The sequence below is a fragment of the Anneissia japonica genome, unplaced genomic scaffold, assembly GCF_011630105.1.
Source record: "Anneissia japonica isolate Jap-2015-1 unplaced genomic scaffold, ASM1163010v1 scaffold287960_len3192837_cov198, whole genome shotgun sequence".
Lineage (NCBI taxonomy): Eukaryota > Metazoa > Echinodermata > Crinoidea > Comatulida > Comatulidae > Anneissia > Anneissia japonica.
In genome coordinates, this window is record NW_022712725.1 from 1,462,199 (window position 1) to 1,487,822 (window position 25,624).

The 25,624-nt window shown below is 30.5% G+C and overlaps 1 protein-coding gene across 22 annotated transcripts in view; it reads right to left on the minus strand.

Annotated features, from left to right (window-relative positions):
* LOC117108084 (microtubule-associated protein tau-like) overlaps positions 1 to 25,624 on the minus strand; it is a 59,066-nt gene that overhangs the window by 22,577 nt on the left and 10,865 nt on the right. For 18 of the 22 annotated variants that reach the window (XM_033249959.1, XM_033249961.1, XM_033249975.1 and 15 more), the window contains exons 1-3: positions 21,235 to 21,382; positions 11,419 to 11,791; positions 3,838 to 3,855 (exon numbers count right to left, since the gene is read on the minus strand). In XM_033249959.1, the coding sequence (XP_033105850.1) occupies positions 3,838 to 3,855; positions 11,419 to 11,791; positions 21,235 to 21,318 (475 nt within the window). In that variant the 5' untranslated portion in view covers positions 21,319 to 21,382. Of the gene's footprint in view, positions 1 to 3,837; positions 3,856 to 11,418; positions 11,792 to 16,333; positions 16,482 to 21,234; positions 21,383 to 25,624 lie in introns of those variants that run through there. The other 4 variants (XM_033249960.1, XM_033249958.1, XM_033249962.1 and 1 more) reach the window with 3 other exon arrangements.

A 25,624-nucleotide genomic window follows, 5' to 3' on the forward strand; every position in this document is an offset into this window, starting at 1 on the left:
CGGGGGGGGGGGGGGGGGCTAAAGCCGGACCGGACAGATCAAGCCCCCCCCCCCCCCTTCGACAGAGCTCGTCAGGCAGTTAGACTAAAAAATACAGTATATAAAAATAGGCCCATGCCAAGGCAACACATGTCTGTCACAATCAGGGAGTGTCATTTCTGGCCACCCAGAGGTTCCTATTCTTTAAAAAAATCTCATTTGGGAGGGGGAAAACCCTCTCAAATCCTACCCCCAGCTTGGGCCTAAGAGCCAAAGTCCCCCTGTTGGACAGCTTAGCCCCCAGAAAATATATCCTAGGGCCGCCACTGGTTCACTATATAAATCAAAACTGAGTATTCAATGTTGAAAAAGTATTATTAGTGTTATTTTTTTCTATTCTATAGTGCCTCTCAAGCTCTGAATTATGTTAGGGATTTAGTCAAATGATGTAAATTGAAGGTCAGCTGCATCTAGATGCTACATTCATGCGTACATAAACAACATCATAAGTGTTAGCGAGCACGTATAGATCAAAATCAACTGTGCATCCATATATTATGTATGTTGTTTATCATGGTTCAAATACAAATCACTAAAATAAGGAATAAGTGAACCAATTAATGAATATAATTTTTTTTCTTTTATTACTCATTTTTGGGGGTTAATATTTTGATTTGTGATGTTTTCTGTGATATTATAAATTGTATGGTACTATTTTCTGTGTTGAGTATCCTTGTTCCAAAGTTACTGAATGTTTCACCTATGTATTTTAATTTTGATTTGCTATATTTAAAAACAATAATAAAATAGTACCTTAAGCTGACATATATAAATATAATGTCCAATGTTACAACCTACTGGAATCTGGAATGTTACAATCTACTAGAAATATTACACTATATGTATTAATATTTATGTATTTATATAATAAAAATATTTGAATATTGGAAAAAATAGTCAATTTAAAGTAAACGGAAATTATCTACTTTATTGCAAAAATACTAAACGCAGTTTTATGCTACAATCAAGTATATAATGTTTCTAGCATTTTAAAACCATAATTATTAAAATTTTTGAATAGCTGTGACCAAAATATGTACCTTCATGTTTTGTATTTCATAATTTGAGTCTCTTATTAATACATTATAATGATGATGAGATATACATGCTGTACTGTACAATGAAACATATAATTAAAACAAATTAAGGGGGGTCATTGCAAAATAACTTCTCAGCTTCCAAAATAATAATAATAATAATTACTTAATAATAATTATATAGTATTTTTAAATTAAAATATAGTTTATCAATACTCAGATATTATACTGTTATTTCCATTACTACCTCTATATTATCATTATTGTTGTTTAATGCACATGTTTTGATTGGAATCAGCACATGGTGCTGAGTATATCGTAATTTGTCAGACATTTTGAAATGTCAAGGAGCCTGTTAATGTCATGACCCCCTGCTGAGTGACTTTTACACTATATGATTAATTTTAACAAGCAAACATCTGATGAGATACAATGTCTATTAGGGCAATGGTATTTCCTTTCATGTATAATACTAGCAGTTTTCATTATGATGTCCATCCCCTACCCCCAACTTTTGCCGGGTTTGTATTGCCCCACTCCCATCATTCTAGCAGGTCTGATACAAAGGAGGTATGCCTAATTTACTGATACAGTGTTTATTCTCTATTCACACTGTATTATGATGCAATTTTATCCTTTCCACAACCCCAACCATTCTTGCACGAAGGACTTTTTGGTTTGCTTTATACAAAATGTTTACCTCACCCCTACCATGCTTATGAAAGTGCAGTTTTATTCTCCCATCCTTAATAATAGTTGAATTAATTTAAAAACCGTAGTAAAAGTATAATTAAATTATTTATTATTAAAAACGTATACAGGTATATTTTGAGTATATGCTGCTACAACCCATCCATTTTGTGGTTTGAATAAAGACCACAAGTCCCTTGAGTAATGAATTAGGACCACATAATCCCTTTAAATTATTATGGTGATCTCTAATTTGTCTGCACCAATTGTGTGTTTTCAGTGTAGTTTTTATTGTCACAGGAGTTTTTTATCAAGTTGTAGATAACAAAGTAGGACTACTTTAAAGTACTGTATCATTGATATCGTCTGTATTTATATCAATTGTTTGTGTTTTTGTGATTTCTATTGGAATATTACAGAATCTTATTAGCAGTGCATAAAGATTTTGTATTCCATAGTTGGTGGTATTTTATACATCTCCATAATTTATAATAATAAAATAATAATGATAATTAAATGATAATGGTAATATAATAAAACTAGAAACTTTAGTATGCAGAGCTATTTTAGGGCTGAATCTGGTTTGGTGGTAAGATGATTGCCTTCTAATCCTGTGTGTCTAGTCCTGAACATTTTTAGGGTTTTTGTCATAATAAAATATCATGAATACATGAAAAATACACTGTGATTGTGTACAAGTCTAAATAAATATTCTGCACAGTAACATTCATTATAATTATAAAGAAGGTGGGTGAAGTGAAAATGGGCTGTAGTAAATAAGAGCTGTGGACCATGTTTGATGAATGAAGTTATTCACACTAGTAGGCTATATTTGGGGGGGGGGGGAACATTCTTTATTTCTTTCTATTTTTTTTCTTTCAAAATAAACATATAAATTGATGATTTTGATACAAATTCAGTTAAATTCAAATTGATTGGCTTCAATATGCTGTCAAGGGTCATTATCCATCCGCTAAATATTCCATGGAATACAGATAATTTATAATGTTTGGAACATAATTGGTCATACTGCAGCTATATTCTTACTCTATTGAATAAATTATTAATAATTTTCTTAGTTTAATGAGCACTTGCTTCTATAAGATAATATTTTGGTGATTAACATTTTTAAAGCCATAAATAGCATTAAATAAATATGTCTTATTATTTAAAGAAAATTGCATTTTATCCACTTAGAGAATGGAATACATCATGTAACAATATTAGATGCTCCAGTTATATCATCAAATATAACAATTATACATACAGGGAATCTGCAGTGTCTAAGCCTACAATTCTAGAATGTTCCAGAATCAGATAGAGTGATAGAAAGCAATTGAAATGGCAAAGGCACAGATAAAAACAATTGTAAAAAAAAGGCCTCAAGCATTCTATCAATCGAATGAAATGGAGACAATCAAGAGATTGGATGTTGAAACCCTGCTCTGATACTGCATATTTAATCAGGAAGAAGAAATATGCAAGATAGAAAAAGATAGATAAATAAAAACAAAAGACAGAAAAATACATCAAAAATTAAAATTAAATTTTGAATAGCTCATTTAAAAGGATCAAATAAATTATTAGCTCCCACCAAGAAACAGATAAAAACAATTATTTCCATCGATTTACAGACATTTCACTACAAAATCCTTAAATTGATTACCAGCCAATTTAAGGAATTGTATGATGTCTGTAAATCGGTAAAAACAAAACTTTTTTTGGGAATCTGTTTCTTGGTGGAAGGTAATAATTTTATTATTATTTTTAAACATTTTTTAGGTATTTTCCTGTATTTTGACTAATAGTATCTTTAATATTATATACACATGTTTCTATAATAGAAATCTAGCAACATATTAATACACAGCAATTCTTATCACATGTTAGATATCCAAATCCAATTTCAAATAAATCTAAAACAGCAAATCTAAATAGTAAATTTGAAACAGCAAATCTATTTATAATTCTAAATCTAAATAAAAACTATTCTACTGTGATAAAATTCTGTATATAATGCTCTACTAATCACAGCAAATTTAGAAACTGTAACACACGGGGGTATACTTACTCTGTGCTTTCTTTTTGCCTATTGTAGGAAAAGCAAATGTTTAATAATAATATGTATACTCTTATAGCACCTAATGTGAAAAAGCCCCAAAGCGTTGAGTATGAAAGCATTAGTATTTTAAAAAATGACAATGTTATGGAGTTAGGCACATGACGATAAAAATAAAATATTTTTTTTACTGTAAAGAAATTCATAAAATGGATATCTGAATCAAATGTATCAGAAATAGTAATGAGTTGCTGTTTCAAATGCATAGTGTATTAGATGCCTTAGGGATATTTAATTCTAAGAATTTTGAAGCATATCAATGACAATGATCTTGTTTTTCAATAAGCTACAGCTAGATATGGTGTGCAACTCCTGTTAAATATTTCTTGTCATGTACATAAACAAATGCATTCCGGAAGACATAAAGAATTTTTTTTAAATATATGGTTGTGCCACAATTGTAATCAGTGGCGGATCCAGGAATTCCAGATATAGGGGGCTCAGTGAGGGTCTATATTACCTCAGCCCCACAATGGTTGAGACTGAAGTACAACATTTTGTGGATATGGCACCTACAGTAGGTGGCCGGATATGCTACTCTCAGACTTAAATAATTTTTCTTTTTCTCTCAATTTTTTATTTTATTTTTAGGGTTTCGTCAGTCCCGTAACAAGTTCATGTGAAGAATTTTTCCTGTAGGCCAAGTTTAACTCGGAAGTGTTTCTTTAATAGAAAATGGTTATGATAAAAAAAACCATTACAGTAGTAAATGGTTCAAGAATGTGGATGTGGCCGAAACCAAAATCCTCCTGGTTACGGGTCTGAGGGGCCCGGGCTGGCTTCCCCCATCCGCTTGAATCAGCTACTTGTAAGGGATTATACTTTGGTACGAAAGAGTGCAAACCTGCCAATGTCATATTTGCTAGTGAACTTGGGCAAGACATTTTGCTCTAATTACCTCATTCTTTGAATGGGACATTAAGCTGGTGGTCCATTGTGCATAATAGCACATTTGCATGTAAAAGAACTCGATACTCTATTTGGAAAGAGTAGGAAATTGTCTCCTGGTGTATCAGCCATGTTAGGCGTTGCCGTGCGACTGCCACGGGACCCAAGGGCCTACTTCAAACTTCCTTGTTGGTTTTAAATAAGGACCATTTCCCACTTATTCCTCTAGTACTCAATATTCTACAATGCAGTGCATAGTTTCAGTGAGCATTTGAATTTGTTTGCAGAACTAATAAAGTAAGTGTTGATTTGAAGCATAAATCAGTGCTGCGCTGAATAAACTTTCTGCCATTTTTACAACTAACTACAAGCAAATGTGTATTCCATGCAAAATTTATGGCCAGATAATTCTCTCTTGTCTATGTCATTTCTGATTAATCTCTTGCAACAATTTCTTCTTGATAACAAACATGGTAATAAAAAATAAACTAGACAGTAACATGTAATTTTGTGTCAGTGATGAGCATGGATTATGGAGCAATATTTAGAATACAGATACCGTAAAACAGTATTCATTAGGTTATGATTCTTTTCCCTCTCCCCATTCCTAGGTTCTTTTTAAAGACATTCAAGCTTCATCTACAGTAGTAACTGCAGTCTGTATAGTGATTTCTTTTATACTTGGAAGTTTATTTTCGTAAATAGCTACAAGCCATTAATTTTTTAACTAGCTATGGTGCTTTATGTAAATTCCATTTTAGTGTATCTCAAATTATAGTAGAAAAAGAGAAAATTTTCATAGTCAAGCGTAAAAACATTTTCTTCAATCTTCAAAAAATAGTATTAAGCAGATAAACAAAAAGCAAAATATTAGACAATGATGTCATGTATGATAAAGTATCTGGCAGGGTGTTGGTTCATCATTGATTGAAAAAGATTTTTCTGGTTGATCGTATATGTATCATATAATTTATTTTGTCTTTGTCAGAAATACAACGTAACAACAGATAGTACAGTACAATTTACGAGTAAAGAAAGCTAGACAACACCTGACGGGATTACTTAATATGGCATTAACTACTGTTTTGAAGTGCTCCAAGATGTCATTATACAAATGAAATTACAAGTATAAAAATATAACTAAATGTTAAGTGTCCACTTATTTAAAAATTCATTTTGAAAACAAGAAAATGTCAATGACAATTCCCATCTCGTAGCTGAAGCTGAATAAATAATTATAAATAATAAATTTTCAAAAGAAAAATTTATATATGCATTTCTAAGAATTTTTATTTAAACAGTTGTCTCCTTAAATTATTTATTTTAATTTATTAGAATAGATTAATTAATAATGAACTACAAACATAACATTTATGTCATATCATGTACTTAGAATGTCATGATATATATACGGTATAATAATTATGATAAACAGTTCAAAAATACTTTAAACATAATTTATAATCATATCATGAACAATTGTTTAGCTTTACTAGTGGGTTTAATAACTTCCAGGGATGGTCCATGTTTGTAACCTCAACATCCCCTGCTGTCTTCTTCAAATTAAGATAACAAAAACTGATATGATAGGAATGATATTAATACAGAAACAGCCTACTGAAGATTGGTATGTCAGTTTAATGCTATCATTCTTGTGTGTGAAATTATTTTGAAATTAAATATTAACAAAGAAAATATTTTATACTACAATTTTTTTCTGTTAGCATAGCCAATGGGTCACAGATGTGAACAGTTTTTAATTATTTTGTATTCTGCAGTTTCTGAAAAATTCTAAATTTTGCAATATTATATCTTATGTATCTTTCCCAGTCTGCCAGGCTGCTAATAGAATAGAAAACCTCTAAATTTTCATAAAATATGAAAAGTAAACATGTCAATACTTCTCTGACTATTCAAGTAATTAGAAATTTTAAAGATTTTTATAATAATTCAAACAAGCCTACCACTCACCAATGACATGGGTTAAATCTAAATAGGCTTATATTTGGCTTTGGTATCACATTTCATTAAAAAAGTTGGAGCTGAGCCTTCTAATAATTGTTTCTTCAGAAAGCACGAGACAATTACTGGTCACGTCATTAATAAATGCAAGTTTTTCAAGCGCTTTGGGCCTCTGGGAGCTGGATGACGTCACAGTTAGTTGGACACTGACCTTCTCCATTCAACTTCCATGTGAAGAAATGAGCAACCTAATATTACAATATGATTATTTTGTCATTCACATGTTATGAATGTTTTGTTGACAGTTTGAAAGAAAATTTGATTTGATTTTATCTGGACAGGTCAGGGAAAACATAAGGCCTAAATATTGCATCATTATTATCATACAAATAAAATCTGTTTTTGAAACCTAGATTGAAACTACATTGAACCCTGATAGCCTACAAACTCATTGTAGTAAAGGCATATTTCTATTAATGTTTGGATATTTTTTATTACAGTACATGCTTAACTAAACAGTATGACATAAATGTTTATATTTATATTTGGTACATGGTATCTTAATTGAACTGAAAAAAATAAATGAGAAATTAAATCTGTACAGAAAAATTTAAAATTTGTTTTCAAAATTTATACAGCAGTTATTTATACACAACAATTTTTAGAATTGAAACAAAATATTATATAATTTGTCCTTCATAAAATTGCATTCATATAGAGAAAGATTTTTTGCAAATTAGCTACAAGGAGCAGCAATGTCAAGGTTATTAGCTTACTTTATTTTCCTACTTGGCAGATCCCTTTCCTTCTCTCTAGCCTTCTCTCCCTTCCCTTCCCTTCCCTCCCCTCCCCCTATTTCCGCCTCCTGCTGCTCTCATATACAATAATTACGTCATACATCAATCATGGTATAACTTGTTTTGTACATACTGTACATGTTTATTTGAAGAGTTTGTCCAAATGTTCATTCAATCTTTTCAAAACCTTGGAACATTAAATAAAGTGACAAGCAGTTTTAGCTGTTACTTCCTGGAGTGTATAAGTCTCTACTTATTATCCCACCCAACCATCGTTGATAGGATCAGTTGAAATATAGCTTTCTGTTACTGTCAACCCATATAGAATCACTGTTTGTCTTTAGGGTACAAGATCAGTACATTAGTGTTAATTTTATGAAATTTGCATTGTGTTATGTTTAATAAATGCTCCCTCCTGCTTATATCTCCTTTTGAATATTTGAATGTGTACTATTGCTATATACATCCTCCACTGCAATGGAATAATAATGCAGGTCTCCCTCCAATTAAAGACCGCTTCTGGGACCAGGGGTTCCATTATCTCTAATTAGAATAATAAAGATAAGACATTTGGTAACTTGGAACCACAGAAAAGTGGTCTTTAATTGAAGGTGGTCTTTAATTAGAGGGGTCTTTTAGAGACAGACTAGTAGTCATATCAGAAGGTTAGGGAGTGGAGTTGTTTTTATTAGAAATTTTTCAATTTAGAAAATTTGAACCGAGGACCCTATGATTGGAAGGTAGGCACTTTAACCATTAGTCGATAGTCCAGCTTCACTCTTTCTTTTTATCAAAAAATATGTATGAATTGAAATAGAATTCTTTCACAGACCAAGCTTGCTTTTTGCACATGATTAGATTTGTAATAGCAAAGGTGTTAAACTGAATTACCCTCTGAAAATATCAGGAAATATTTGTGAATGTTCCTCAATAGTTTGCCTTTTCTTTATTATGTAACATTCATGTATTACTGTATTAACAATACATAGTCTGTATACATTTGTTTCATAAAGAATGGGAAGATATTAAAGGAGACATTAAGGATATAAACATTGAATTACTTATTTTTTTTATTATCAAATAAATCATCAACTTTCAATGAGACACAGATTAGGGGAAAAAATGTTTTTTTTAACTGATAGATTTTAATATTGAAATCCTTAAATTAATTATCAGCCATGCAAAGAACATAGGAACTGTATTAAATGCGTCTTTTAATTAGTGAGGAAAACATTTTTTCGTTCAAATTTTCAATTGTACGAGCCTAGTAACTTATTAAATAGTAAGAAAATCAAATATTGAATTTTTTTTATCAAGTTTATTACCAGTAACTCATTACAAAGACGGATATCTTCAGCGTAAAATAACATCTGCAACGTCAACCTCAGTCAATTGTAGGAAATGATTTCTAATGAGTACATCTGATTGATAAATAATCAAGTTATATTGGTGTGTGTCTGGCAGGTTTTTGATCATTAGTTCTGTGTAATTGAAACCTCTTCTAAACTATAATGTGTTTTTCATAAAATTCTTTTATTAGTAATTATCAAAAATTAAAGTAAAAAATTAAACCTTTCCAACACCGTGCTTCTCTTATATTCTGTCTAATTCTGTATATGCATTAGAAGGTTCACACACGTAATCAATTTTCGATCAATTTGTATGTAGCAGCTGAACGCGATTAGTCTGTGACGAGTTTACCATTTTAGTGTTGGCACGCTTTCATTGCATATACATCCCCTAGTCCATTAATACCTTCTACAAAATTCATTAATCAGAAACTGAGGTGCTGTAGTCATCATGATGTATGAATTTTTACTTGGTCTGATATTTTATTTGCGAATATCCAATAAATTTGTAAATGCGTATTTTAATCTTACTTATGTCATTCATCTATTAACTGCATTTCTGTGCAAATCCTTGAAATTTCAATGTTCTCTCATTATTTTATATTGTTCTTTATTTTTTAGTTTCATATTCAGCTATTCGTCTAGTTTTATATATATATCATGTATTTTTTATCATAGTTACTAATATCCTGTTATTGCAACTATGCCATTGGATTTTTAAAATAGAAATGAAAAAAACCCTGAAAATATAAATAATATAAAGTATGCTATGATGTAATTATTTTTTATTTATGTAAATAAAATCATATAAATTGTTTTAATTTTTTATACCTTACCATCAATAAATTTATCTTGTATCTTATACACAATTGTAATAGCAGACTATCTTAAACACCATTTAAAATCTAGTTGCCAAGAAAGAAAACAATTATCATGGAAGGAATATTAAATAACTGGATTTTGGCATTTTGTTATGTACTGTATGGCAGGACAAGTAGAATAGGATAAACATTTAAGTTTAGCAAATGACATCCTCTTTGCACTTTAGGATTGTTAACTGCATGGTACAGTGCAAACCACTTCAATTTGACAACCTGTCTAATGTCAATGACCAGTGTCTTATGCACTGGAATATTATATTGTACTTTTCTTCTTTTTTTTTCTTTCTAGTTATAGTAACCTTCGTCACCAAAAGAGAAAGTTTGAAGTGTTTTGCAGAAGTTGGCTGAGTTTGAACTAAAAGCTTTCCTGCCCTAATTCCTGTTTTGTTGGGATACAGTTAACCTCATTTTTTTCCTCCATTGAGTTCACTTCAGTAAACCAACTGTAACCAGGGAATTAAGGACTATACATTCCCTCTATCATTCTTAAAGACTCCCTATTCTGTAACGAATGATTGGTCTGTTTTCAAAGTTCTCCTATTTTCAAAACAAGGGTTTGCTCTTACATTACATATTCCTCCCTCATCCATGAAGTATTCTCTAAACAAGAAGTTGTTTTAGTTCCAAATATTCCCCCTCCCCCTTCTATTTCTAGCTAAGGGGTCACTCATGCCCTAAAACATCATCTTCCCTCAGCTTGTGTCAGAAATGTTATTGATACCTTAGTAGTTGGTGATCTGTGATCATGCATAGTTATTGTATTACTACTGTACATTTGCATAATGTTACAGTGTATTTTCCAAAAACAGAAAGGTCCACTGATTAATCTCAGATAAGATAGTATAATACATACTCCAAGTATCGAAATGCATGCCATCGTGATGACATCATTTCTCGTGATGACATACTTAATGTTGAAATATTGAATCACGACACGATGGTGTGCGTTTTGATACTTGGAGTATGTATCATACTATCTTACAGTGTATGATATATATTGTATTTCATGGGTTACATTTAATGAACTTGCATGGATGCACCACCCAGTTGATATTTTGCTCATTAAGTGAAAGTCAATAATAGCTGAAATAATGTTAGTAATGTTGTTCATGCTAATATATATTAATATTCATTGTTAAATTAGAATAAAGCTTTTAGAACAACACGAGTAAATTATTATCATTATTTATAATTACTATAATAGTCAGTAATATGTATAACAAACCAATTGATGTATCATAATAACCATTCATTATGATTTTTTTTCCTAAATTATTTTCTACTTTTAAACAATTTAACTTTTAAAAATTGGATGTCAAACTAAAAATTCTTTAAATATTGTATAGTTGGAAATTATTATTGCAAGTAACAGAAGGTCCGACTTAATTAGATATTGCCAATTGTAACTCATTCATTACGGATTTTATTATGAACCGTTTAATATGATTAGGACATCCTAAATTTTGATAACGTGTCTTCAGAGCGATACAATCTATTCTGGAAGCTGTGTTATCAATGTAAGAGCCAGTGATTCGGTGGAGTGAGGTCAGTAATTATCATTTCTAAACAAGTCGTATGCATCTTATCATCCTCACCACAGGATACAGAATCGTAATCGATCTGAGACACGCTTCAAATTTTAAAAGGTTGACTCACCATTTGGGTCATCGATGTAGGTGTCTGTGACCACTGCCACATCTTCTTCAAAGGCATCCTCATAGGAGGAGGATTTGGGAATATTGGGTTGCAAGCTAGGAACATCGTCTGCTTCCGAATCAACATTCCCAGCCTCATCTCCCGGTAATTCCTGTTTCATATCTGGTTGAATTTCTGGCTGCTCCGAGTCCGCCGTCATTTGAAGGTTCTTTAGGTTGAGGTTCTCGTTCACATCAATTTGGCCGTTGGCATTATTTGCATTTGTTTGCTCGACGGCAGGATGATCGCCATTCACTAGCTCGCCTTGTATATTTCCTCCGTTATTTAATCCACCGTTGGCTGTTATTACATCCATATCGGCCATTTTATTTTGCTGCAAATAAACATTATTTATTGTCAACATTCATAATAAAAATACTTAAAAGGATGATAACACCTTACAACTTATCTTTGTTTCATATGTGTTTGCTTTGCTTGGGATACAATTTATAGAAAAATTATAATAATAATAAATAGAATGTAAATAATAATATGAAAATAAATTTAAAAAAAATATATATTTAAGGACCATGAAGACAATTGACTATCTGTAGGCTCCTATTTATTAATGATAAATGATAATATGCATAAACTGTTAAAATAATAATAATAATTATAATAATAATAATAATAATATTAAGAGTAAAAATATAATAATAATAATAACAATAATAATAATAATAATAATAATAATAATAATGCCGCTCTTGTATAGTGCATTCCGCAGAGAAAAGCCTTGATGTGCTTACAACTCATGACAGAATAGAAAATGATATGAAAAATATGATATTTAAAATTGTTTACAGGGTCCGCACCATCTTATTTGACCAGTCAATTCCAATTCATGGACATACTCCACCAGAAAAATAGTAGAAGCCAATCATCTAATACAATTCCAACATGGAACAATTTTCAAGGAAAGAGAACATTTTGATACCGAGGATCAGTAATATAATAACATACATTAAATGAATGCTGATTATAATTAGATTTTAAACATATATTTTCGATAATAATATTCAATTAAAAAGGAAGCATATGGAAATAACAAAGAATCCATATCATTTGAACACTCGAGTATTCTCATATATAAGAAGCAATTGTCGCACGCCTATTGAATCTAGGCCTATTACATATTTAATGTATTCTTGAATAGTAGAAAGGAAAATTTCACATACAATACATGCTCTCTGCAGAGGTAAGCATTTACCACGTGACATGAAAGCTCAATTAACATTCAACTATATCTGCACTTTGTGAAATAGCCATCTTGAATGATAAATGAAATAATTTATGGAATGGAATCTTGGTTTACTTTTACATACACGTGGCAGTGATTTTGAGTGTATCTCAAGGTCTGATCTATAAACAGAATTTATTTCATAAATTCAAATTTTTAATTTTCTATTTGGGAATATTTTGTCTTGTTATATAAGAAGGTTTAATTAATTTTTTTCCTCAAAATAATATGTTGTACAAATAAATATGGGTAAAACAATATTACACATATTTAATGATAAAGCTGATAAGTACCAGTTTTAATTGAAACATACCAAATTTTTAATTACCGGTATAAGATGATAAACTTTATAATTTAATGTTGTATTAAATTGTTAAATGTAGTGTCATCTTATAATTTTTTGTTATGCAGAGATTTGAAAGTAATGATTGTTATTAAGTATGGAATGGTCTGTTAATTATTAATATGGAAAATATGAATGTATTTATAGAAGTTATTATACTAATGAACATTTTTTTGATCAAGAATATTTTTTTTTTTTGGAGTTTCACTATAGAGCACTTTTTGATAAACAAAATCATTGTGTCTTAAGAATAATTTCTTCAAAAAAAGCAAAAGGAAGTTATAACAACATATAAAATAAATCCCATCCAAGTACATCCTCGTCAGTATAATAACTAGAAGGTTAACAATTTGAAAAAAAGGATGTTTATACCATATAGAATAATAAAGTTTATAACATTAGAATACACGATAACCCCATTTCAAGCCATCTAAAAAATTTTTAAAAAAATCACAGAGGGTCCCAGAACCCTTTCCTATTACTTAATTACCAGATAGCATTACAAAAAAAGTAAACCCCTATTCCAAAACCTGGATCCACCCCAGATATCTAGTCAAATATAAGCCTATGGGTTTATATTGATGTCCGCTAGCTCTTCTGTGGCCTTGATGGTTGAGTAGGAAACTTGGTAAATTTAACATGCTTGATGATAATCGGCTTCAAGTTGATGGATCTTCTCATATTTTTGACTTGGTGCCCTTGACAGCAATGGCAAAATAGTTCCTAAGTTATATTTCACACTAATAAAATTTTTTTTTTATTAGTATTAATATTTTTGCAAAGTCCATTTTATCATTTTTATTTATTGCCATTATTATTATATTATTAGTATTATCATTGATATCATTATTAGTATTATTACTATTATGATGATGATTATTATTTAATTATCATTATTATTGTTATACAAATAACCCTCAGTTCGTTCATATTTTTTATATTAGTATTAAGTCCGTTTTATAATTGTTATTTATTATCATTATCATTATTATCATCATTGTTATAATTATTATTATTATTATTATTATTATTATTATTATTATTATTATATTACTATTGTTGTTATTATATGAATAACCCTGAGTGTGTTCCCATGCCTTAGTTCCCACTGCCGACTATTTATAGAAATAGGAAATATATACTTCATTTTGTATGAGTCAAACTTCCTTACTTGCTATTCCAATCCTAACCAAATTGTGTAAATGAATTTAAGTAAATAATGTCCCAGTGTACAAGGGGCTTAAGAGATCCTAGCTAGGCCTGAGATACTTGCCTTAAACCTAGTTCTCAGTTAAAAAAAAAAAAAAAGGTTTAATAATACATAGCCTTGTGTAAAAAAATGCCAATTCACCAATTAGAGATGCTTGCTTTTATATTGTGACTTGGTGGTTAATGTGCTCGACTTCCTATCCCATGGTACTGGGTTCAATTCTGCAAAGAATATCATTCAAATACCTAATTTAATAACTTGTGTCTGACTTGAATTATTGATAAAATCTTAAAATAATCTGTAACTGAATGATAATGATTTGTGAAGGGTAGATAAAATATTTATAAAATACAAATCCAGTGTAATGTCTCACTTAACGATTTCACTTCAGTCAAAGTATGTATTGAATCAGAAGGCAATTTCAGTGAATCATGTTGTTGGTTAGTAGCCAAAGATCATAAAAGTTGGGTCATGACAATGGAAAACAACATAATATTGCTCCCCTATTCAAAAATCCTGCTGAATACTTAGTGATAAAAGACTGACATGCATGTCACCCATATAATTAGGTCAATAAAAGGTGGTTTATGGGGTTTTTTTTGGAATAGATGATTATATCATGGAGGTAATTATATTTATAACTTGGGTTTTTTTTCTTCTAATACACTATAATTAGAATTTAGTTTTATAAGAGATCAGAGAGTGATAGATTCAATTCAATTAGGCATTTTTATCGTTTTATTGATGGTTATATATTTTCACTCATTGAAACAATTCTAATAAATTTTATCTAATTAATCAATCAATCCATAGGTTATAATCTGCAAGGAATTTCACAAAAAAGTGTGTAAATTACACACACACTCCATATTAAACAGATTTTCTATATCTGTGCTATGTGCAAGCTTGCATAGTAGGAAGCTATCGATTTGTGCGACGACGCGACACTAAAACGGAATCACTCATGCATGACTGTCCTACCTGGCGTCCTACGTTCTCTGTATACGTAGATTTGGCCAAATTGCGTTCCAGAATCTACTCGACGAGGTGACCTTAACGTTCTCGCATGCACAGATGACTTTTAGTGACGTCATTACGTTCTACGTCCTACCGTCCAATCGAAAGCTCCCTGTTGGTCAGTGCATGACCAAAGTGACCTTTTTAAATAAACTAAGTACGTTCTGCTACCTTAGAACACCATATCTTAAGTTTTATAGTGGTCTTTATAGCAAATTTTAATGCTGATCATTTCCAAAACTAACTACTGTTGTGACGTCAATCCATTTTGTTCTTGTCTGAACACGTTCGTATCATGTTATGTGCGTCCACCTGCAACCCTTGATTGGATTGGTTAGATTTGTATGTGGTTTAGGTGGTTGTGTGTGGACATTGCATTAAGCAACTAAGAAAATGCAAATGAAGTCGCCCACGACCTTGCATTTGATACAATGTACCGTACCATCTTGATTCCTGGTGAAGTGCTTGCGACAGTGACAGGTATGATTTCATCTTTGCCAGAAATGCTGCTGCATCCTCCCATCCATAAGATGTGTTATAGTTAGTTAATAATAATTAGACCAACTGTATTTAATAAGGATATGAAAGCTGTATAATACTGTAGTTAGCTAATATGGGTGACTGTTACAGTAATCTAATAATTCCGTGGTGATAGTGGAAATGGATGCAGTTATAATATATTAACTAACATATTCCTACGTAATTAACAGTCGTTTTCTTTAGTGTTTTGCTGGCTCGAAGTAAATTTTTAAACATGTAGGCAAAAAAGCTCTGCCACCTTATGATGCGGGATTTAGAGAAGGAATACCCCACTTCACTACAATCGCCACTCCTGTACAAATTTCAACTTCATTTTCGTCTTTTCGAAGATATTTGTTATATTGATATACATCAAATGTTATATTGATATTAAATAAATTGGGGTTATTTCACTATTTTTAATAGAGCCTTTGCGGTTCCATAATGAAAGCTGATTTTTACTACAGCTAAGGGGTATCAAAGGCACCTTTGCATACCTGGATACATATCTAATAGCATTTAAAATGGTTTCTAAATATAGACTTACTTTGATCATGAAACTTTAAGCTACCATAGAGTTCCACAAAGTTTGCTATATATCCTTTCTACTGTAAAATCAGTTCTTGATCTGTACACCTCTCCAGGTGGTCTCAATAAGAACAGCTCTATAAGAACTACCTGTTTGCACTCTTCAAAGAAATTCTCAAACATGACAACAACATAAAATTGCTCTTTTGTTACAGGTGTCCACAGGGAAATCATTGCTCTGGGAGAAAACTATAAACAGTGCTCGCTGAAGCGTGTTTGTAAGTTGTGAGCAATTTATCATTGTTGACCCTGCCTTGTTCTGATTGGCCAATTAGTTGATATATTATAACAGGACTAACTGTTGGGAGTCTCAATTTGGACGGATAATAATAATAATACAGTATTATACAAATATTGAGGGGCGAAAGCCCGAGGGAAGTCTCCACATCACCGAGGGGCTATAGATTTCACTGTTCCCCCGAATCTAGAGCAGTTAATATTTGTTTTATATACCATTCATATATAGATTACAAGACCTAAAAAGTAATGAAAATATTATTATACCATGAGTTGGCTAAGCTTACTTCCTAGGCCTTGGCGATCAAATGGCCAATCTCTCAGCGTCATAGAGGTTGCGTCTCCTTTACCATTTGTGCGTGTCATAAATTACATAGCGCAACCTAGAGATTGAACATGTTGCGAGAGGGCAAAAAAGTACTAACATTTAGGGTGCTTTCTATTGCCCGCTTTTTAACCGATCAGATGCCTAGAATCTAACATGTATGTGGTATATAATTATAATTATGTTTTATAATCATAAATAATATTTTAAGTATTATAAAGATTCTATTCATGTGCAATTTAGCATGAAAGAATTTGAATTGAATTTGAAGATGACCATATCTATTCCAGTGGTTCATGGTAGTATGAAAGGAAGAACAGAGATCCTTTAGGATCTATTGTTGTAAAACAATAATGGATATTAAAAGCAACTGCCCTGAGGAAGTAGATTATTTGGAACAGGTCTCCTTGGCAACAAAGTCATGTTTACTACCACATGATTTATGGCCACTTCAATAATTATTTATACTGGCAACAACATCACTAGAATAAAATTGGACCATTTACAATGTGGCAGTTCAAAATATATCAAATACTATGTTGTGTAGGGGAAATGCAGCAGCAAAGTTAACATCATTCTTGAAACGTAAATGTTGTTGAATGTAGTAGTCTTGAGCGTCACATGGGAGACAATTGTGGTGTTGTTGGTTCTCTTTCCTAGTGGTCGTGTCACCTTTACGCTTTTTAACGGTTTAATCAAAGAATTAAACAGCTAACCACTTGGTTTATTCAAAGGAAAATTCAGTTATCCAGCTAGGTTTACTACAATAACGAGTTAGCTAATCGGCAATAAACTAAACTGTCTATTTAACAAAGAAGAAGTCAGATACTGTAAACCGGTTAAACTGCCTGGTTTAATCACAACAAATAAGCTAATCTTTAGGCTTACAAAGTAGGCTAAACTAGTTTAAATCAAAAAGCGAGTCTGCTAAATGGCTAGTTTTAATCAAAGAACTAGTTAGCTAAAAGGCTAGGTTTAATCAAAGAAAGAGTTTCCTAAATGAGGTAGCTTTAATAAAAAAAAAATAGCAAGGTTTATTCAAGGTGGTTAAAATAAGCCAGCTAAACAGCAAAGTTAATCACAGAACAAGTCAAGTAAACCATAGGTTTAATCAAAGAACAAGTCGGTTAAACAGCTAGCTCATTAAAGAATGAGTGGGGTAAACTGCAGAGAGCTAGGTTTAATAACAGAACAAGTCGGCTAATCAGCTAGGTTTATTCAAGAACAAAGCCAGCTAAACAGTTATGTTAAACAGCAGTCAGGTTTAATCAAGAACAAACCTGCTAAACAGTTACTTCCATCAAAGTGCATGTCTGGTATTAAACCAGCTAGTTTTAACAAGTCTGCTAATGAGCTAGATTCAGTAATCAATAATAGCATTAAGCATTGAACCTTGTGACTTATGTAGCACTTGAATTAAATTTATTGATCAATTGTATAAAATTCAACCGCCATTTGTCTTGAAGCCTGGCAACAGCATAACCATCTTAAAATCACAAAATATATATACCAACACCATATAAAAAGAGACACAAGAGACAGAAGAGCAAAAAATACCTTTTGGTTAATGCGTCTGTTAGAGATATAGACAAAGTTAGATACAAAATGATTGTCTAAACCTAGTTTTTAGAAACGGCAGGTGGAGCTACCAGCTAATTCATGAATGACATTGAATAAAAGGGTCAAATAGGGGGTGGGTAGTATCATTGGCTTTTTAAAATCTTTGCCCTGGAAAAATAATTTCCATTAAAGTAATAACAGACAATGATGAGGATAATGATTGATATTAATGTTGATGATTGATAGATTATAATAAATGATTTTTCTTAATAATTACTGGCTAATGTGAGCTATGAAAACATAATTATGGACACTATCCTAGAATGCTGTAACACATAATCTTAATTTCTATAAACAATGATAATAATTAGGATAATAAAAATAATAATTATAATAATATTTATATTAATATTGATATTAATGATGATCATAATTGCAATACTTCAGTAATAACAATAGTCACTGGCTAATATGAGCTGTGAACATATTAACCCCCATCTTGCAATGCTGTAACACATAATCTTCATTTCTATTATAAACATCTGACTCGACAAAACCTATAGGCCATCAAACCCGGCTTATTGGTCACTAATCTAATTAAAATCAAGTCTTTCCTGCATAGAGTATTTCAACCTGAACAAAATTGTGGCAAGTCATAGACATTCTCAGAATACATCTCAATTGTTCTTTATCAATTCAAATTGTCTATATAAAAACAAAACTTATCGACTGGCCTGACATCCTATATAAGTGAGTGTATATTGCAATTGCAACACAATTTTTGTTGGCTTTGCTTTATTTATAGAAAGAAAGATACAAAACCATATAAATCATGTGATGCATTTAAAAGGTTTTATTGTCTCTACAAATCAAGGTCATTGCATACTGGGGGTAACCTGGCTCTAACCCTTACCCTACCTTCAACGAAGCATATTATTACTTCATGCTTGAAAATTGCAGTGTAGTATCACCTTTATACCTCCTTGGGCCTACATATCATTTTATTACCAATGATAATAAAAGTTTAATCATTGTAACTCTAATTCTGCTGTTAATATTTTGTTAATATTTAGTACTTTTTTCACCTGTATTTTTCCTCCTGTAATTTAATCTATATTTGATTTTATATCTTATAATATTAGAAACATTATTTTATTACCAATGATAATAAAAGTTTAATCATTGTAACTCTTGAACTAATTCTGCTGTTAATATTTTGTTAATATCTAGTACTTTTTTAGCCTGTATTTTTCCTCCTGTAATTTAATCTATATTTGATTTTATATTTTATTATTAGAAACATATTATAATGTAAGTCAGTCAGCTGTAGTAAGTTATAGACCAATGTTCTTTATCAAAATGGATACTGTATTGGTATATGGGAGCCTATTGAGCACTCTGTTCTGTATATAACAGGGTGTTTTTCCTTTCTTCTGTTCTAAATGTTATTGTAAGTGACAAGTTGTGTCTTTATGTTCATTAAAAAATAAGGATATACTGTCTGGTGAAATTAAAATCAAATTCAATATTAAGATATTAAATACCTCATTTAAAACGAATGAATTATTAACTGCCAATGAGAGACAGATTGAAACAATTCAATTCACTGGTTTACAGACTTCTTACTACAGACATCCTTACCAGCCAATTTAAGGGTCTGTGTAACGGATGTAGAAAATTATCTATTAAAAATATTTTTTCATTCAAAGTACATAAAGAAAAGCAATTAAATTTTTTTTAATTCTTTAAGTTTATTAGCTTACAGACAGTAAGTCTTTGGGAACAAGTCGTAGCATCCTTCTTCTTTCAACAACTACTTGTTTATTAAAAAAAACAAAAAAAACAGCCAAATTTAGCACTCTTGGCAAGTGGTACTTCATGTGCCAAATAAACCACCATGCAGTACACTAACAAAAACAACTTTTTTGCTAGTGTCTGTATTTTTAGCAAACTGTTTTTTCTTCATTTTTTGCTTTATTGCTGTAAACCAACTGGGATAATATATTGCCACTTACATGTAACTAAAATTAATTCAATAACAAAATATTTTTTTTATATTCATCTTCTAAAGTTAGTGTATCAATGCAAGTAGAATTTGACCTTTGACATAAATACCTTTTAAAACTTCCTTTAATAAATTATTTGCAATTTGTACACTGTTTTAATTGTTGGGTATATATAATATCCTCAAAAATTACCAAGGAAATGGTGAAAAACGAGTAAAAGTAATTATAAAAATTTAAAAAATTAAAAATGAATAAATATTTTAAAAAAAATAAAAAAATAAAAAAATAATAATAATAATAATAATAATAATGAATAAAATAAAATAAATAAATAAATAAATAAACTTTTATTTAATATTCAGATAAATATTAATTAAAAACTGTTAAACTTATTTTTAACTCAATTGTCTAACAGGATAGATCTAATATCCTCCTGAATTACCATGGAAAAGATTAGAAATATATTAAAAGTTGTAGATATTCTAAAGCAGTATTTATGTTGATCAATTCTAAAAATGTTATATAAAATCATTTTTCTAAAGCGGTTGACACGTTTGACATACAGGACATAAATGCCTTTTAAACTTCCTTTAATAAAGTATTTCCAAGTCAAACATAGCCTGTCACTTGCTAGATCCATTATCTTTGCAAATTTCCATAGAAATTGTTGTAAATATCAAGTAAAACCCTAAATGCATTAGAAACTCTATATCACCCCCTAAAAATTCTTACCTTATTCCGAAACATCCCAGAAATAATTTCCCGTGATTTTCTGTGAGAATTCAGAGAAATGTCGAGAGAAAACACGTTGCTCATGTCGTTGTAGTGAAGGTGAAACTAAAATGTTGTCGTTGCTTTCTTTCGTAAGGGAAGACGCAAATTAGATGCTAAATTGTTTTAGGTTTGCAGGAAGTCGCTGCAATGTGATAAGCTACAAGTAAAGGCTTTTTTTACCTGTGATGTCTGCCTTTATACTTACTATCGCAATGCTAAATAGTTTTTTTTTCTTCAAAAAGTTTGTATATTAATGCAATAATATAATTATAGAAATATGAGATCAGATATAGTGCGATGCAAAATTCAATTAATGCAAGATTTTATTTTTAAACTAGCTTAGAGAATTATGGGAAAAAAAATTGTTTTAAATCATCTCCTATTTCGTTGGCTATAAAAAGTTTCAAATAATAAACCACTTGTAAAAACTTGCAAATTTAAAAATGGCAACCATTTTTTGTATATTTTACTTTGTATAATTTGCTTGTAAACAACATGTTTTATAACTGGTGAAAATATATTATTCTACAGATATGTGTATATTTTCATTTGTCATCCATCTTTAATTTCAAAATGGCTGCTTGTTTTAGAGTACATTTTTTCTAATATCTCAGCCTATTAGTAACATGTAAATAGCAGGCTGCTACTAGATATTTAGTTCTTTGGTATCTTGTGTTAAATTATTTATGGTGTGCCTGTATTATCAACATAATTCCTGCCACTCAGGGAAATAAGTTTATTCATATTTTAATATGCTTATGCAATATATAAATATGCAATTATTACTATATTTATTGTTTAGTGTTGTAATAGTATAATAATCATTATTATATTATTGTATTATCTATTTATTAAAGGGAAGATAGTGCATTAGAAATTCCTATTATTATTATTAGTATCCACTATTTTTTATACGAGAATAAAAGTTGGAATACTACTACATATTTGATGGAGACAGGATGCATTGTCTTAATAATTATTTTATTAAATTTAATTGTAGTTGCTTGTCACACATTACTGATTAAGATATCACATACCTAATTAATAAATTAAAACAAATTAAATGCTAAACTGTTTATTCAAATATGTTTCGTTTGTGTAGCAGGATAATTTAAGGGCATCAAAATGCAATTAGTCCATTGTTAGAAGAAAGTGAATCATTTTCCTTACTGGATCTGCTAGGTGTGCCCTGTTCACGAGTGAGTAACAAATATGTGTTTTTAATTAACAACTGGATGAAAACCTGATAACACAGTTGACTTCCCGCTTACCGTCATCGCCCTGGAGAACAGGGTAACATTTGCACACAGATCAACTAAATCAGTCAGAAAATTCATAGTGAAGTATGGGTTTTAAAGAGTTAAAGTCAGCATGAACTTTGTAGGGACTTGTACATAATATGAGAAAGGGGGTTATTCTTAAAGGGAAAAGGCTTATTTAGAATAGGCAGCCCTTCATTTAAAAATAATTCAGTTTCTTGCAGGGAGAAGGGGTAGTCTTAGGGGGGAAGGGGCTGCCTATATAATAGATTATTTTTTCCCTGAAGGTGTGAACAATTTCATTCTGTACATTAATTCTATTTTGTTTAATAATCAAGAAGAATGCACTCGGTGATCCAGCAAAAGAAAGTAATGGAGTACTTTAGTGAATTGGTGGGGTGGGGGAGGGGGTGTTCTGGGAGCTTTCTAAGGGACTCTGAGACTTCTAAAACAAAAGCTCAAAGGTTTCTAATTTGGTTATGCACAATTAACTTATGAAGCAAAATGTGGGTATTCCAAGCCCTAAAGCACTGTAGGAAATGCCAGTGGGTGTTTAATGGTTGTGAAAATTAATAGCACCTCTATGGGTTGTTAAGCTTTACAGGAAATATCTAGTACTACAGTAGCATTTCCTAAAGGGGAAATTATACTATTTTATTCATTGATAACATCAATTATATGTATTACATAGAATTTTTTTTTATATATGTCTTTTACATTACAATATCATCAACAATATGTATTTTTAGTTTGTCCCAAATTAAACACATATTCCTGGCTTTCACTTGTGTTTTGACTGTGTAACATTTTGGCGATACAGGCTATACAATACAATATAACGTTATGCATCCCACACAGGGCAATTAAAACAAATATAGTGTTACAATAATTAAAGTTTATGTATTTACTTTGTACTGTAACATGAATCAAAATATTACTTTGCAAAATGGCTTTTAGAATCAATAGAGAGAGGGTATGTTTTTATAAATGTATGCTGTATTTAATATGTCTGCTGTTGATTTAATTAAGGCAGTGACTATTGTTACACCAGTTTTAACCAATTCCTAATAATAATTGGATGTCATTGTATGTATTGATATGATTAGGACAATAACATCCAATCAGGATTAGAAATGAACATTCAATCAGAATTAAAAATAAGTTTAAGATATTATTCTCTCTCAAAAATGATAATAATTATTTTAATACTCACTCAACTGCAAGAAGAATCTAGGCCCTACACAACTAGTGAAACAGCAACTTCAAATGATAGTCACAGACTAAATCCAATTCATTGTTTCTTTCACTATCGTACTACACATTCCTGTCAGTCCACTGGTGGAAATTCTATTTTAATGTAACAAGTTTAGAAAGAGACTAAGGGAAAATCCATTGGGCAAAATCTGTTATGTATCACATCCTCTAGGATATGCAGCTATTGTTTTTATTACTCATTTGGAAAATATTCAAACTTGATATGTCTAGTTATCATTTTTTGTTGTTGGCTTATTAATTTCTCTTTGAGTGCAAACACTTCATCTCAAGTCCCTAACTCAGTCTGCCAGTAAATGTTTTTGTTGCAGCTCACATTTACCCATGTATTCTTGTATGTCAAGCCATTTAGATTAGATTTTTTTTTCCAAATAACTAAAGTGTTATGAATATGCATTTCAAATCTATAGGCCTAACTAGTTTTCCAGGCTAATTCCCACGTTTAGTAGAGCAGGTCACATTTTATGAATGATAAAGTAAAAATATCCGGGTTTTAAAAAAAATGGCTGTCAGAAAAATTATTCATACAAAAAAAAACATGCATAGAGTTCAGAAACACTTGTATCATTCATAGTTATCAGGTTTATAGTGTGCTTTTTCTGCATGTTGTTTTGTAATGTTCATATTATTAGTGGGCTTAGTGTTTTTTTTGTACAAGATGTTGCATTTTCATCATGAACCATAACAATGTGTTTCCTGTCGTATCTTCGGGGAATTTCGGCTGGAAATTTGCCAATAATTTCATAACAAAAGTTGACAATATTCAATGCTGAGAAAACTGTAAAATTAGGGGAAATTCCAAAGATTAATGAAATATTGCATAAAATATTATTGAGTATTATCATGTTTATGTTATGGTTTTAGTATTATTCAGTATGAATAAATACTAATTACGTAACTACTATTTTATCACTGTATTATTATCGTAGATCCTATATTGTTTATTGTTCTATTGTTATGGTAGTATATTTTAATTTAATTGTTTTTATTATAGTTATTTTTTTTTCTATGTTTTTGCATTTCTATCTTAATTATTACCATTATTGTTGTCTATTGTTATTATTAATGTGATTATTATCGTTATTGATATCATTATCAATCATCAACAGTTAAGATATTGCCAGTAAATATTTTATATAATATATATATTTTTTTATAGAAATATATTAATATTTATATTTTTCTTATATTTTTCTTCAGATGGATGAGCTTGACTTCTCTGGAAAATTGCTTCTATACAACGTGTTCAAATGAATAAATGAACTGTAATTTTATTGATATAAAATTTAATTATTCCATATATTTTATATATCATTATAATTCATTTATCCATTAATCAATGTAAGATTACATATCTGAAGTAAATAATTGGTCTTGAATAACCAAACCATAATTTCATATACATAAAATTTTATGTGATTTGTAGCTGTAGTATTAACCATACATAATCATATTGATTATTACGAGCAATTATTATTACAAATTACAGAGATAAACAGTATTATGGGATGTACATGTGGTAATTTTATATGTATTGGAACCTTAGGGCTACTGGTTACGACAAGGACTTAAGATGCTTGCCTTACAATCCTAGGGTCTTGGCTTTAAATCCGGTGAGACCCCCATGGTTTTTCCTCACAACCAATAAAAACAACTTCACTTACTAAGCCTCATAATGAAACTTAGTTTAGAGCATTATTCCATCCTGTAATAAGCGAGTTTAATAAATATGAAAGCAATTTTCAAAAAGTAAACAGAGGTAGGCCAATCAATATCCTGTTAGACAATCAATGTCTGTGAACAGACATGGTATATAT